The sequence below is a fragment of the Callorhinus ursinus genome, unplaced genomic scaffold, assembly GCF_003265705.2.
Source record: "Callorhinus ursinus isolate GAN/ISIS: 27379988/994484 unplaced genomic scaffold, GSC_fseal_2.0 scaffold13, whole genome shotgun sequence".
Classification (NCBI taxonomy): Eukaryota; Metazoa; Chordata; class Mammalia; order Carnivora; family Otariidae; genus Callorhinus; species Callorhinus ursinus.
Window position 1 is genome coordinate 33,976,656 of NW_027397075.1, and position 15,437 is coordinate 33,992,092.

At 34.3% G+C, this 15,437-nt stretch overlaps 1 protein-coding gene across 5 annotated transcripts in view; it reads right to left on the reverse strand.

Annotated features, from left to right (window-relative positions):
- COP1 (COP1 E3 ubiquitin ligase) overlaps window positions 1-15,437 on the reverse strand; it is a 244,434-nt gene that overhangs the window by 44,204 nt on the left and 184,793 nt on the right. For all 5 annotated transcript variants that reach the window (XR_003209552.2, XR_003209550.2, XR_003209551.2 and 2 more), the window contains 3 exons: window positions 11,804-11,921; window positions 8,593-8,717; window positions 7,349-7,509 (listed from right to left, as the gene is read on the reverse strand). Coding sequence is in view for 1 of the 5 variants with exons in the window: in XM_025877828.2 (XP_025733613.1) it covers window positions 7,349-7,509; window positions 8,593-8,717; window positions 11,804-11,921 (404 nt within the window). In the remaining 4 variants the exon portion in view is untranslated. The remainder of the gene's footprint in view (window positions 1-7,348; window positions 7,510-8,592; window positions 8,718-11,803; window positions 11,922-15,437) is intronic.

Below are 15,437 nucleotides of genomic sequence, written 5' to 3' on the forward strand. Positions count from 1 at the left end.
TCAAAGTGTTTGCCAAGGACATTCACACTGACCCCCACACCCTCTTAAAATTGCAAAATTTTTCTCTGAATCAACTATAAATTAGTTGAGGATAATTAGTTAATGAATTATCCTGACCATATCATTACTGCCTTTTAGGTACACCTAAAAGGATTTGAGGATTTAGGGATGTCATAGAAAGGAAGGTAGAGAGGGAGGAAGAAAACAAAACTTGTTAGTCCATATTAATACCTACCAAAAATTGTGAATAAACAGTATATTTTAGAAGGAAAGGTTGAAACTAGAACTGACATAGATTGCTGATTACCTACAGGCTTTATTAATCCAGATAATGGCTGTTTCCAAAAAGTATCAGCAAATTTTACATCCGGACACAAGAGGCCAAATAAATTATGTGGTATTTTGCAAAGAAGTAGAGTCAGAAAATGAATTGAAACTGCAGCCTACTAAGCCCATATTCTCTATATTCAAAAGTATAGAGTTGACTGCTATTTATGGAAATATAGCAAACCATATTTACTTCAAAGACTGTATCATCATTCAAATGGAATGTATTTGGATGTGCAATATAGATACAATACATTCACACACAGTTTTAGAATTTATAGCTCCTTCTTCAAGTAAGTGGAAAGTTCCTTTATTACAGCAATTTAAACATACGATCAAGTTCTCCTCATTTATATTCAAAAAATAACCAATGAGGAAATTAAATTCGAAATCCTAAACAAAGGTAAAATGATGTGTTATTCCTAGTAGTTATTTCGCACAAATCCATATTTTTTAAAAATCATGAAAATTAATACTGAAATAGGCAATGTAAATAATAAGATTTAGTCTTGGGAAGAAAAACCCTAATAATTAGGCAATAGAACATCTTTGTATCAATAACTCTAAACTACTAAGGTTTCTTTAATTAAAATGTCTTCAAGTGAATTAAAATAATAAACTAAAAACAAAATATAAAATAATTCTGTATTCTTCATTCATGTAATCACTACCATTTCTATTCTAGAGAGGGCCTAAGTTGCAATTAAAATTCTTCTAAAAAGCAAAAAGAATTTTCACTAGAGTTCAAATGAAACATCTTAAAATTCCTTTGAAAATTAAATATGGTTGAAGAGATTTTGGCATTTTAGTGGTAGAAATGCTAGAGCCATTACCAGTGCAAGACAAAGCTAAGGAACAAAGGACAGAAGGATCTGTCAGCAGCCCCAAAAGTGACTGAATAAAGGTGCTTTTAGACACAGGGAAAATATAGGAAGGAAGAAAAATAGACAAAGGACAAAGTATCATCTCTCAGATTAAAAGAAACAAGATTAGGGGCACCTGGGTGGCTCAGCCAGTTAAGCAACTGCCTTCAGCTCAGGTTGTGATCCCAGAGTCCTGGGCTCGAGCATGGGGTCATGGGATGGAGCCCCTCAAGCCCCTCGTTGGGATTCCTCCTCTACCCCTCCACGCCCTCGTGCTCTTTCTCTCACTCTCTCTCTAATGAATAAATAAAATCTTAAAAAAAAAGAAACATTAAAAATATTCCATCTTTAAATGAGAGTAATTAAAAGTAAGAATTGTAATCCTAAAGCAAAATAGACCACACAGCAAACAGGACGGTGGGAGAGCATGCTGTTAACTTCCATAGCACTGTGAAATAAAGGAGAAAATGAAATAAATACAATAAAGTTGATCAACATCTTAAAAAGAGCAGTGTATAACACTCTTTCCAGTTTATATGAAGGTCGGCGGAAATAAAAAGAATGGGAATTATATATGATCTTAGCTGATGGTTCAAAATAGGGCTTGAGATTACTGGTTCATTTTCACCTAGAAGTGGCCAAAAAGAAATATACAGATAGACAGATACCTAGGTTATAGGAAAAAACAAAGCTAAATGGAAATTTAATCTGCTGGAAACTATCCTAAACTTTTTAAGATTGAGATACTGTCCTAAAAGAATGTATCTGTCTTTGTGCCCTTCCCTCTACCACTCATTTTTAATTTCTCATTCCCTCCCTATGACTAAATCACTGCCTAAATAACATAAAAGCAAATCAATTTTTATACTATCATAACTGAAGAATTTTAGATCATTTTAGTTCATTACAGCTAATTGATACACTACTTATATTTGTCCCAAACCTAAAAAGACTTTCAAAGTTAAGCTATTTTCTAAGTGTCCTTAAATTGATCTCTTTCAGAAAAAAATCAGAAAAGACAAGATCTGAACAGTCCCATCAACCATCTAACACCTAACTGACCAACAACTACAAAAGAATGAACTAAAAACATTTTATGGTGAATTTGGAGATAGATGTCCTTCCCTTTGTTGAATCATATTTTTATTTACAAAGTTAGATTTCCATTCCTCTCTTTGGCTGATTACATTTAAAATTTTTCTAAATTTATGGGGCGCTTTCGTGGCTCGGTTGGTTAAGCATCCAATTCTTGGTTTCCACTCAGGTCATGGTCTCAGGATGTTGAGATTGAGCCTTAAGTAGGGCTTGCGCTCAGCACGGAGTCTGCTTGAGATTCTGTGCCTCTGCTCTTCCCCCCATTCTCCCTCTTTCTCTCAAATAAATAAATCTTTTAAAAATAAAATAAAATTTTTCAAGAATAAATAAATAAATTGATCTCTTTCTTGTGATCAAAATTAGGTAGAATAGAAAAAAGAACAGAAAGACGATGAAATGTTTGGCCTTTTTAGAGACAGCTATTGATTTCATATTTTAACAAAGTAATCTAGGTGAGATTAAACATGGTATTGTTTTACTACTCCCCAAAACAACTCTCTGTATTTCACTATCTCCAACTTCTCCCTTCCCTTTCTTTCTTAAAACCACTCCAATCAAGCTTTTCTCATACCACTCCTTTCATTTTCTTTTTACCCATCTTACTTGTATTAGTAGCATTTGACAAAACCATCAACGCTGCCTCCTTGAAAAACTTCTTCACTCGGCTTCCCAGGCACCAGTTTTCTAACATACAGAGAATGACTCTTTTTCAGCTTTTGCTGATTCCTCCTCCTCACTTCAATCACTGAACACTAAGGTACCCTCCAAAGTATGGTATTCACACGACTTCTAGTATCTAATTATATTCCCTTGCAGAGATACCATCCAATTTCTTGGCTTAAACATCACATGCTCACAGCTACCAGTGCCTATCTCTGGCGCCACAATCTGCTGTGAACTCCAAACTTGGTACATCCACTTAGAAGGCAAGTACAACTCAAACTTAACCAGTCCAAACGTCCCCTCCTATCTCCTCTAAGACACTTCCTCTGATAGTCTTCTCAATTACCGGCAACTCCACTCTAAAGTTATGGGGGGGAAAACCTCAGTGTTATCCTAGACTTTTCTCTTTCACTCTCCACATGCAATTTACTGGTTCCATGTTCAAGATATGAATGGGATCTGACTACTTCTCACCGGTATACCACCATGTTATCTTACCTGGATTACTGCAACAGCCTTCCTGCTTCCACTCTTGACACTTTATAATCTATTCTCAAACAGCCAAACCGATTTTTAAAAAATTGAAGTCACACTGTATCACTCCTTTGTTCAAAATCTTAAAATGGCTCCAACTCACACCCGGTAAAAGCCAAAGTCCGGACTTTGGTAAACGATGCTCTGTTGAAATGGTTCTTCTTCACCACTCTGAAATCGACTACTCTCCACCTAGTTCACTGTAGTGTAGCCACACTGGCCTGTTTTCTGTTCCCTGAACACTAATCACTTCCTCACTTCACGGCCTCTGAACTGTTTGCTCCACCTGGAACACCCTCACACCTTTAAACGTAGATTACACCTTATGTCCTTGTCTTTGCTCTAATTCAGCTATTCACCACTGAAAACTAGAACTCCCTATTCCAGAACTCCTTGTCCCACTCTCCTGCTTTGTTTTTCTCCAAGTCACCTGTCACCTTCTGATACAACAACTTACTCATTCTGTTTTTCCTTCTCCTCTGGCACATAAAATTTTAAGTCTCCTAAGAGGGCCAGAATTTTTCTTACAGTTTTGTTCAAGTTTATCTTCCATATCTAGAACTGTGACTGCACATAATAAATGTTTGTTGACTAAATAAACAACAGTCTCTCACACTTTCTGCCTCATCTAAAATAAGGAAATGAAGTTATTTTTCCATGCCTAATCAAAGGGACTGTTATATAAAAATCAAATTTAAAATAAATCTGGACTGATAATGAAGTGAGTTAGAGAACTTTTCTTTTAATCTTTTTATTGGGAAATAAAGCAAGTTCCCAGGGGACACTGATGTGTTGATCTAGGTAGCACACTTTAAGAATCTACTTTAGAAAGGTTATCCTATAAACTATAATATGCATCCCTTTCAGTCTAATGTTAATTAGTTTTTTTACCTCCTTCCCTGACAAGGAAAATTCTTGAGAACATTTTAATCACACTTACCCTTCTGGCTTATATTATTACAGTCAAATACTTAATTTTATGTTTATTAAATCCAACGAGGCATCACTGCTTTATACAGTCAATATGCATTTAGATTTACTACATATTACCACTTCTATTCCTCTTCACCATTTCTATTCCTTCATCTTTTCCCATTCCTTTCTACATCAGTGACCTTCATCTTTAGGTTCTGCATCTTTTCCTTCTGCCTTAAAAATATCCTTTCAGGTTTTCTTTAGTGTACGTCTACTGGTGGCAGATTCCTCATATTTTTTTATCTAAAAGTATCTTCATTTTACTTTTGTTTTGAGAGATTTTCACTGGATATAGAAATTTATATTGGGAGGTATTTCCCTTTACACAGTGAAGATCTGGTTCCACAAACTCTGGTTTCTATTGCTTCATGAGAAGTTGACTGTCAGTCTAACTGCTGATGTTCTGAAGACAGTGACTTTTCTCTGCCTTATTTTAATAATCTCCCTTTGCATTTTATTTTCAATAGTTTTATTATGATGTGTCAAGGTGTGACCGTCCTACCACCAGTAGGGGTCACAGGACCAGACACAGTTAGCTTTAGTCTTGCACTAGGTTAGTTAGCTTTATAGAGGTATACAGGATAGGAAATTTGTCATGTACAACATCTTCAAACTCATCAGGAGAGCAAGCAACTATAGACATACATAGCTTCTTGCATCCCTCCTGAACCCACACAAAGAGTACGCACAGTTGCCAAGGACAGTTAGGGCGCATGAGGTTCTAGATACAGAGATGTGCTTTGATTTCTTGTCAGTCTTATATTGTTTACTTTGGGTAGACGTAAGGTCAATATGCCAACTCACAGTTCTCTAAGTCCAGATGCAATAGTACAGATGGAGTTTCATAGTTAATTTAAAAGAGAACTAGCCTGCTAACAATAACATTCCATGTTTGTCCTAATTCAGCACATTTCCACAAAGTGGTACTATGAGAAGGCAGACCCAAGGTCAGATTTTCAGGCAAGCTTAAGTTTCTTCATGGTCCAAGTATAATATTAAATCTTTACTCACACCGTAGATTTATTCTTTGGGATACAAGGGCTTATTGAATCTCTCCCGTGATGTCTTTCATCAATTTTGTAAAGTTCTCAACAGAATTCCTTCTAATATTTGCTTCAGTTGTATTATTTCTTTTCTCTCCTTTTAGGTCTTCTATTGAATATATTAAACTTTCTTACTTCATCCTTAATTTCTTTTCTGCATTTTTTTCATCCTATTTGTCTCTCCATGCTTTCTTCTGTATATTTTCTTCTAACTTACTACAAGTTCATTGATTCTTTTCAACTGTCTTTTCTTCCATACAATCCATCCAATGAGATCTTAATTTCAGTAATTATAATTTTTTACTTCTAGGATTTTCATTTTTAAAATAGTTCTTTAGTTCCAAGTTGAAATTTTCAATCTTGTCTTTTATCAATTGTCAGCATGGTTATTTTTAAGCTATGTCTCATAATTCCAATATCCAGAGTTGCTGTGATATTGTTTTTGTTGTCCACTGCTTATGCTAAATTTATTTATAACATCTTGCTTTTTCCTATGTCTGTGATTTTATTGTGTCTTAAGAGTTACTGTATTTGCAATTAAAAAAAAATAAATTCCCAGATGATCTTTTTTAGACCTTCTTTCAAAGAAGTTTTAACTAGCAATAGAGGATCATTTAATTTTAATTTCAGGACTGATATGATCTGGCATTGCAATCATTGTGAGAGTTTACCTTCTACTGGTTTACCCTAGACTACAGCCCTTTTGGGGTCCTAAACCAAAATAAGTTCACCCACATAGTGGTGAGCACTAGATTCTGATCCCTGTGCCCCTGTGAAGCTGTCCTAAGTGCTCTCAGCCGTTCTACCAAGAGTGGCAACGGCTCCCAGAGGAAAAGCATACTCCAAAGCCAGGTTTACATTCCTATGCTGGTAATTCTTTTCTATCTTGTGTACATTCCAATGTTTTCAAACAGGTTTCTGTTGTTGTTTTTGAAATAAATATACTTGGTCCAACTTTTCTAGTTCTACTTACAGGTTAGTACAAATCACCTAGTGTACCATTGCCAAAACTGGAAGTTGATTAACAGAACTTTAAATAAGATAGGAATGGGATATATCTAATTAAAGTTAAATAGAATCAGCAACTCAGAATTCTGAAAGTACCCATCAAGGAAGAATTTTTTGGTTCAAAAATAAAACCAACCAAGTAAGCACCTAAAGAGCTATTTTTCAAAAAGATAACATTAGTGACTACTGTTTATAAAAATCAAAATAATAAAAAGAACTATTTCTTCATATAACTTATGAGAAAGCTTATACTTTAAAATGTAGGAATAAGTGACAAGTTTAAGAAAACTTTTTTTTTTTTGCAATCTAGAAGTACAACTTTCTCATTAAGAAATTAAATGTTTTAAATATTCTTGTATAAGTGCATTTTGTAGAGAGCAATTCTTCCCTGAAATAGTATTTAATTAGGTATACATATAGGGCCTCTTTTACCTACATCAAATTTTTTTCTTGCTAAGACAATATCAGGTTCAGTTAAATGTTTATTGAGTATATACTGCAAATGATCATTAAGGAAAATGAAACACAGTGTGTACTCTAGAAATTTCCAGTCCTATAGAAGAGATATAAATAGACAATGTGATAATGCTAAAACAGAGGTATGTACAAGATGCTATGGGTACACAGGAGAGACTATATCAGTGTAACACTGTTCCACTGGTGACATTTCAATTACTAACTAAAATGCCTGTTTCCTTTGGTGATGCAATACTAAGCACAAGAAAAAATTTGTATCACATATCAATTTATGTTTTAAACTTAAAAAAATTCACACGTGAATACATAAACATAAAGTGTTACATGAGACATCAAAGTGAAAAAACTGACATGAAAACTTACCCCATCTGGCAATGCCCTCCAGCACACAGCACTAACAAATTCATTTGTATCATCTTCTTTTCGGTCTTTATCCAGAACACTTTTGACTGTATCAAACTTAAAAGTTAGCAAAGTCTTAGAAAGTCCTTTATAGTACAAGTAAAGAGAGTTGTTCTCGCTTCCTGAAAAAAAAAATTTAATAATTTTTTAGAATGGGAGAATTCAGAATTAGGACATTACATTCATAAGGTAATTATTACTCAATGTTTAAGCACAAAGACAAATCTTTTATGGTTGAATCTGAAAGACCGAAGCACAGGATTTCTTGGGAATCATGTGAAAAAATGATTCATAGAAAAAAAGCTACACTTTACTAATCTAAAGAAATAATAACTGGTAAATGATATAACAACACTGATAACTGTAAGGTTAAAATTACTGCAAAAACCTCATTTATAGCAAAGGTTTAAAGAAGACCAGAAATTTGTTATTAAAGCATGAATCTTACATGACACTTAGAAAGATTTTCTAAGAGGGGAAAAAAAAAAGGTTACAGCACTTACAAAGGCTGGTTTTAATAACCTACAAAATTTATGTCCCATTCCCCAATAAAGACATTCCTCTATTAGATAAGTGGCCTATAAGGAAACCTATATTTTTGAGTAATCTATCAAAGTAGAATAATTGCAAGACATTTGCTTTGGCAGGGTTTACATTATATACAACTTTACTAAATAAAGGTCTCATTGAAAGAATTACTGAAAGTTCATATATTCAGGCATTAGGTGTATTAAGCATTTGAACATTACCTAATTTTATTTTTCTACTTCTGATTTAAATTTGTATAAATTACCAACAACAAAAGCCCTAGAATAACAGATCATCTAAACAAACTGCTTAATGAAGAGAACATTCTGAGGGGAAATGAATATCAAGCTTAAGAAGACAAATAATGTCTCTGAAATTAGGATATTAGCAGAAATTAATCTTTTCTTTTACATAATATCTACAGAAATCATGGTACGATGGAGAACAATTACAAAACATATTTAACAATCTAATGCTATTTCATGCAGTCAGGGTTTGTGCTCAGTAAAGGAGAGAAGGACTAATGCTCACTCCAGTACAATCCCAGAAGACTTCAATATGCTACTTTCTGGACGTACAGATCATTTCCTGACTTAGTATATAGTCCATGTCCGTTGAATGGAATTTCAGGGACAAATTCCTGTTAAAAAGTTCCAGGAAAAGATGGTTTTACTTACCACAAGCTATATAATCGCCATTGGAAGCAAGGCCTACAAAGTTTTTTTCATTGATGTGACCCTTGAAGGAACGGAGACAGTATGGTTTGCCTACATTCCACAGCTTTAGCTGGCTGTCTGTTGAGCTGAAGTAAACACAAAAAAATGAGAATGCAATTAAGATTTCATGGTATGAAACTCATCCCTACTATTTAGAGGCAATCCAGTTTGGTGGTTGAGTATGCAGACTATGGAGCCAGATTTTCTGAGTTAACAATGCTCAATATACCATTAATTTGCTTTTGACCTTGGGAAAGTTATATAACCTCATCAGCCTCAATTTTGTTCATTAGTTATGTGAAATACAGTGATTCCTACATTATTGAATTAGGTAAATTCTGTAAGATGTGAAAACTAAATTAATTCATTTAAAATGCTTTCAATAGTCCCTGGGCATCTAGAAAGTATTTACTAATAAACATTACTCGTCAATACTATCACACCACCATCATCAAATAACATGAATTCCACTGGGAGCTGTGTTTAATTTCAGGGATACACTCTATGCCACTTGATTTGATTTACTTTTCAAATATTGAATTGTATTGGTATACTAAATTTAACCTATTTTGACAGCTTAGTTGAATCTACAGGGGTGGAATATAATAAATGACTGGAATAGTCTATGTAATTTATTTACTGAAATAATATGCAAATGCAATTATTTACCAAAAATTAATTGAATATAAAAATTGTTGGTAATCCTATCATACAGAGACAAAGAACTTGAATAAAAGACACCATGTTTTTGCTTTCCTTTGTGTTACAAAAATCCGATCATATCATATACATTAGGTTGTACACTGCTTATCCTTTATTCGATAATTTGGTTTATAATTTTTCTGTTAAATAAACACATTTTAATATTTTTGTTAATGACTACACAATAAATCATCTTTTCTCTTACTGTAACATTCACAGAATATGGCACCATGCTGAATGCTTTACATCATTACTTCCTTTAAAGAGTCACAACATAATAACAATTTTTTTTTCATAATAACTATTAGCTCCACTTTAGAGATGAGGCAACTGAAAATGAGAAGGTTAAGGACATTTTCAAGGTACCACAGCTAGTCAACAGCAGATTCAAGCTGGAACTGTCTTATTTCAGAGACCAAACTCCAAGCTCTTTAAAATACTTCCCTATTGCTTCTCATTTTTTTCAATAGACATTTATGTTGTTTAAAAATTTTTTTCTCGGGGCCCTGGGTGGCTCAGTCGTTAAGCGTCTGCCTTCGGCTCAGGTCATGATCCCAGGGTCCTGGGATCGAGCCCCGCATCGGGCTCCCTGCTCAGCGGGAAGCCTGCTTCTCCCTCTCCCACTCCCCCTGCTTGTGTTCCCTCTCTTGCTGTGTCTCTCTCTGTCAAATAAATAAATAAAATCTTTCTCAACAATGTTGCGTTGAGTATTTCTTTAGGTGTGTATATATATATTTTTAAATATTTTAAAATATTTTAAATATTTTAAAACAAATATTTTATTTGTTTATTCATGAAAGGCAGAGAGAGAGAGAGAGGCAGAGGGAGAAGCAGGCTCCCAAGGAGCAGGGAGCCCGACACGGGACTCGATCCCAGGACCCTGGGATCATGACCCGAGTCGAAGGCAGACGCTTAACCATCTGAGACACCCAGGCGCCCTAGGTGTGTATATATTTTTATTGGTCACAAATTCAGAGGTTGTGGCAAAGTATGTATATTTTAATATTACTTTTGAACACTTCCAAATATACTTGTGGATAAATTTATTCTAAAAACTTCTAAACCTCAAACATATTCAAGAAAAAAAATCATGATTTATAAAACTTAAGAAGGACAAGAGACTGGTGAAAATATAAACAACATATCCACATTAATAAGGTTAACTAAAGTTTCCCAATTTATAATATTAAGTATCCATATATTTCAAATACTGGAAATCAGACAGATTTAACATTTATAAATCTAAAGTTAAGGAAAAATATTTCTGCCATATAATCTACCATGAACATTTGAATCTGAATAAAATTTTAGTTATATACTGCCATTATTATTCCTAAAGATGGGATACATTTTGACTGGTTAACACTAATTTAAGTGTTAACTTAAGTGTGAACCAATTACCTATATTATCTTCCCTTGGAAAACTCAGTTCTCACCTTTTTTTCCTTGTTTGTAACTCAAATTACCTTGCTAAATCAATTCAAATTACCAACTTATTATCTAGAGCAACCAGTATAGAGATAGATGTGGTGGGAGACAGCAAGTATTAATGCCAAGGCATTAGTAATCTCCTAAGATTACAGAATGGGTATTTGTTAGGGTAATATAAAATAAAGAGGGGGCACCTAGATGGCTCAGTCAGTTAAGTGTCTGCCTTCAGCTCAGGTTATGATCTCAGGGTCCTGGGATGGAGCCCTGTGTCGGGCCCTGCTTCTCCCTCTCTCTCTGCTTGTGCTCTCTCTTTCAAATAAATAAATAAAGTCTTTTAAAAATAAATAAAATAAAATAAAGAGAATCATGAAATGGGTTAACAGAAAGAAGGGACTGGCTGTTAGAAGCACTTTGTCAACGATATTTTGGCAACTGAGGTTTATCTATCTGGTTGACATCTTGTTAACCCTCAAACAAAATAAAAGACAACTAAAAGCTTTCATTATAATTCTCTAGTGCAGGAGGCTTCTCAAAGAATATCCGTCAAGTATAAGCAGCCATATTTACTTCTTTTCAAAACATACTTAAAACTTACCATGAAACCATAGAGAAATCAACTAACTTAGAATCAACAAAATACTACCTAAAACCAATTATTTTTGGTTTATCTACTGCAGTGTAGATAAATATACAATAACATATTGATTTGAATAGATAAAATACTTCTCATTCTATTCCATCAACTATGTTGTTTTTTTCTTAAGGAGAAGCAATGGCTGAAATCCAAACTGAAGTTCAAATGCTGAAGGGGGGGTGCATTAAAAACTAACATCATCAGGATTTTATTCACAAAGAGCATATAAAAGTGAGCAATACAAACCAAAATATACATTTATTTTAATTAGGCTATTATTTTAAAAATCTACTATTTATGAAAAAGTACATATACTTCAGTGTATCAACCCACGGTGACATTATAAAACTGGTAAATGATGACAGAGCTCTGTATGAAGCTTAACCTCAGGAGAATAATACTCACGCAGAGACAATTTCCTCACCACTCACAAACTTTGCATAAGAGACTGCTTTTCGGTGTCCTTTGAATACCATGATTGGCTGTTTAGTGTTACGAAGATCATAGTAGTGGACACAGTGATCTAAAATGAATAAAGTGAAACAAAACAAAAAGAAAAATGTAGTAAATGAAGAAACAGAAAGCAAAGCTTATTTTAAATGGTTTTAGTGTCTTCATCAAAGGTTTCAGGGACAATATCAAACCTGTAACAGCAGAAAACTAAGTGCTATGATTTTCAAAAACAAAGATATAGTGGGTTTTCTGTTTTGAATCTAGGAAATACGGTCGCATAAAAAGTTTATACACATATGGCAAGGTCAGTCTGAAAAGGTGTTCTGATATTTCCAGTGATCATGGCATTAAAACCAGAGTATTAAACATTCAAAGTAACTGCAAATTTTAAAATGTATCCTTACATTTTAGATGACCTTATATAAAAAAAAAAAGGTAATATAAACATTTTAGGCTTCTGGTTAAAGATAATGCTATATAATTTCTTGCATTTGATTTTGAAAAGTACCTTCTTGAGACACATTTAACATATAATAAAACCAACTCACTGTTAAGTATACAATTCAGTGATTTTTAGTAACTTTACCCAGTGGTGCAACCATCTCCATAAATCAGTTTTAGAACAGGTTCCTCATCCCAATAAGATCCCTCATGCCATTTACCACTCACTGCCCTGGGCAATCACTAGATCTAACTTTCTTTATAAATTTACCCTTTCTGGACATCCGATATAAATGCAGTCACACAATACATGGCTTCTATGTATAGCTTCTTGCACCTCACATACAGTTTTTGAAGTTCATCCATGTTTTAACACATGTTAATAATTCATTCCTTTCTATTGCTGAATAGTACCTATTGTATGGATACACCACATCTGTCAACCCACTCACCAGGTGAAGGATATGCTTCCACTTTTTGATTATGAAAATTAATGCTGCTATGAACAATCACATTCAAGTCTTTGTGAGGACATGTATTTGGGCTCAGGTAGATATCTAAGAAGTGTTAATTACTGCATCATGTGGTAACTTTGTGTTTTTAAGAAATTGACAAACTGCTGACTGTACCATTGTACATTCCCACCAGCAATGCATGATGGTTCCAGTTCCTTTACATGAGTTCTTCGAAAATATTAGATACAATTAAAAAAAAAAAGTTTTACAAATATTTTTAACCATTCTGTTGCTTGTCTTTATTATTTTCTTAACAGTATATTTTGAAGCACAGAAGCTTTGGATTTTGATCAGGTCCAATTTATTTTTTTTCTCTTATAACCTCATAAAAAAGTTTGACTAATCCAAGGTCTTAAAGATTTTTCCTTTTTTTTTGTAGCTTTGTTTCAGCCTTATATTTATGTCTATGATCAATTTTAAGTTATTTTTTCTGTATAGGGTGAAGAGGTCAAAGTTCATCTTTTGGCATGTGGATGGAGATGCATCCAGTTGTCCCAGCATGAGATGAAAACAAACTTTTTTCTCTAATGAACTGCTTTAGCACCCTTGTTGAAAACTGGATTCATAATTCTAATCAAGTGATCTATATATGTCTACCTTCTGCCAGCACAACAATGTCTTGTATAACTGTAGCTTTTCAAAAAAAGATTTATTTATTTTTAAAATATTTATTTATTTATTTGGGGGGGTAGCAGACAGAGGGAGAGGGAGAGAGAATCTCAAGCAGATTCCCTGCCGAACAAGGAGCCTGACACAGGGCTTGTGACCCCGAGATCATGACCTGAGCCGAAATCAAGAGTCAGATGCTTAACCAAGTGAGCCACCCAGACACCCCTAAGATTTTGTTTTAATTTCTACACCCAACGTGGGACTTGAACCCCAAGATCAAGACCTGCATGCTCTACTGACTGAGCCAGCCAGGCGCCCATAACTAACTGTAGCTTTAAAATTTTGAAATTCAGTAGAAAAAACCCTCCAACTTTGTTCTTTTATAAAACTGTTTTGGCAATTCCTATCCTTTAGCATTTCCACATGAATTTTCTGATCAGCTTATCATTTCCTGGAAAAAAGTCTGCTGGAAAAAAAAAGAAGATAGCAGGAGGGGAAGAACGAAGGGGAGTAAGTCAGAGGGGGAGATGAACCATGAGAGACGATGGACTCTGAAAAACAAACTGAGGGTTCTAGAGGGGTGGGGGGTGGAGGGATGGGTTAGCCTGGTGATGGGTATTAAAGGGGGCACATTCTGCGTGGAGCACTGGGTGTTATGCACAAACAATGAATCATGGAACACTACATCAAAAACTAATGATGTAATGTATGGTGATTAACATAACAATAAAAAATTATTAAAAAAAAAAAAAAAGTCCCGTGCCTTCCCCTGATCCAATCAGCTTTGGCGGGGAAGTGAGGGCTGCAGGGAAGCCGCAAGGGCATTCATGCTGAATGAAAGGCCAGGGGCTGTTTCTTGCTTTAAGGGACCACGTGGAAGGCTCTCTTTAGAAAGGCACCAGAGAGGGAGACAAACCATAAGAGACTCTTAATCATAGGAAACAAACTGAGTGTTGCTGGTGGGGAGAGAGAGGGGTGGGGGGATGGAGTAACTGGGTGATGGACATTGGGAAGGGTATGTCTTGTAATGCGCACTAGGTATTATGTAAGACTGATGAATCACAGACCTGTACCCCTGAAACGAATAATACATTATATGTTAATTAATTGAATTTAAATTATAAAAAAAAAAAAAGCCTGCTGGAATTTTTACACAGATTGAGTTGAATCTATAAATCAATTTCAGGAGAATTATCATCCTACAATATTAAGTCATCCAATCTATGAACAAAGTGTCTCTGCATTTATTTATATCTTATTTCCCTCAGCAAATTTTTGTAATGTTCAGTGTACAAGTCTGGCACTTTATTAAATTTATTCCTTAAATATTTTATTCTTTTTGATGTTATTCTGAACAGAATACTATTTTTAGACTGTATACTGTTCATGTTTAGAAAGACTACCTTTTTATACTGATATTTTATTCTATTGTCCAGCTGAACAATTATTCTAATTTTTTTAGGATTCCTTAAAATTTTCTACATATGGGATGATGTCATCTGCAAATACAGTTTAATGTTTTCTTTCAAATCAGGGTATCTTATGTTTCCTTTTCTTCCCTGGCAGTATTAGCTAGAATCTGCAGTACTGTGTTGAACTGAAGAGGGAAAAGTGAACATCCTTGTCTTTTTCCTACTTGTAGGGGAAAAGCATTCAGTCTTTCACCAGTAACTATGATATTCCTTTGTAGTTTTTCATAGAAATCATCTGTCAAGTTGAAGTTTACTGCTATTTGTTTGTTAAGAGTTTTAATCATCAATGGGTATGGAATTTTGTCAAATGCCTTTTCTATGTTTATTGGCATGATTGTGTGGTTTCAGCTTTTTATTCTATTAATATGGTATATTACATTAATTGATTTTTGAATGTTAAACAAATCTGGTTACTCTCGGGATAATCTCATACTATCATAGTGATAACCTTTTAAATACACCATTGAATTTGCTTTGCTAATATTCTGTACAGGGAATTTGCAACTATATTCTTGAAGAATACTGGTCTGTTTTTCTATTCATGGGATA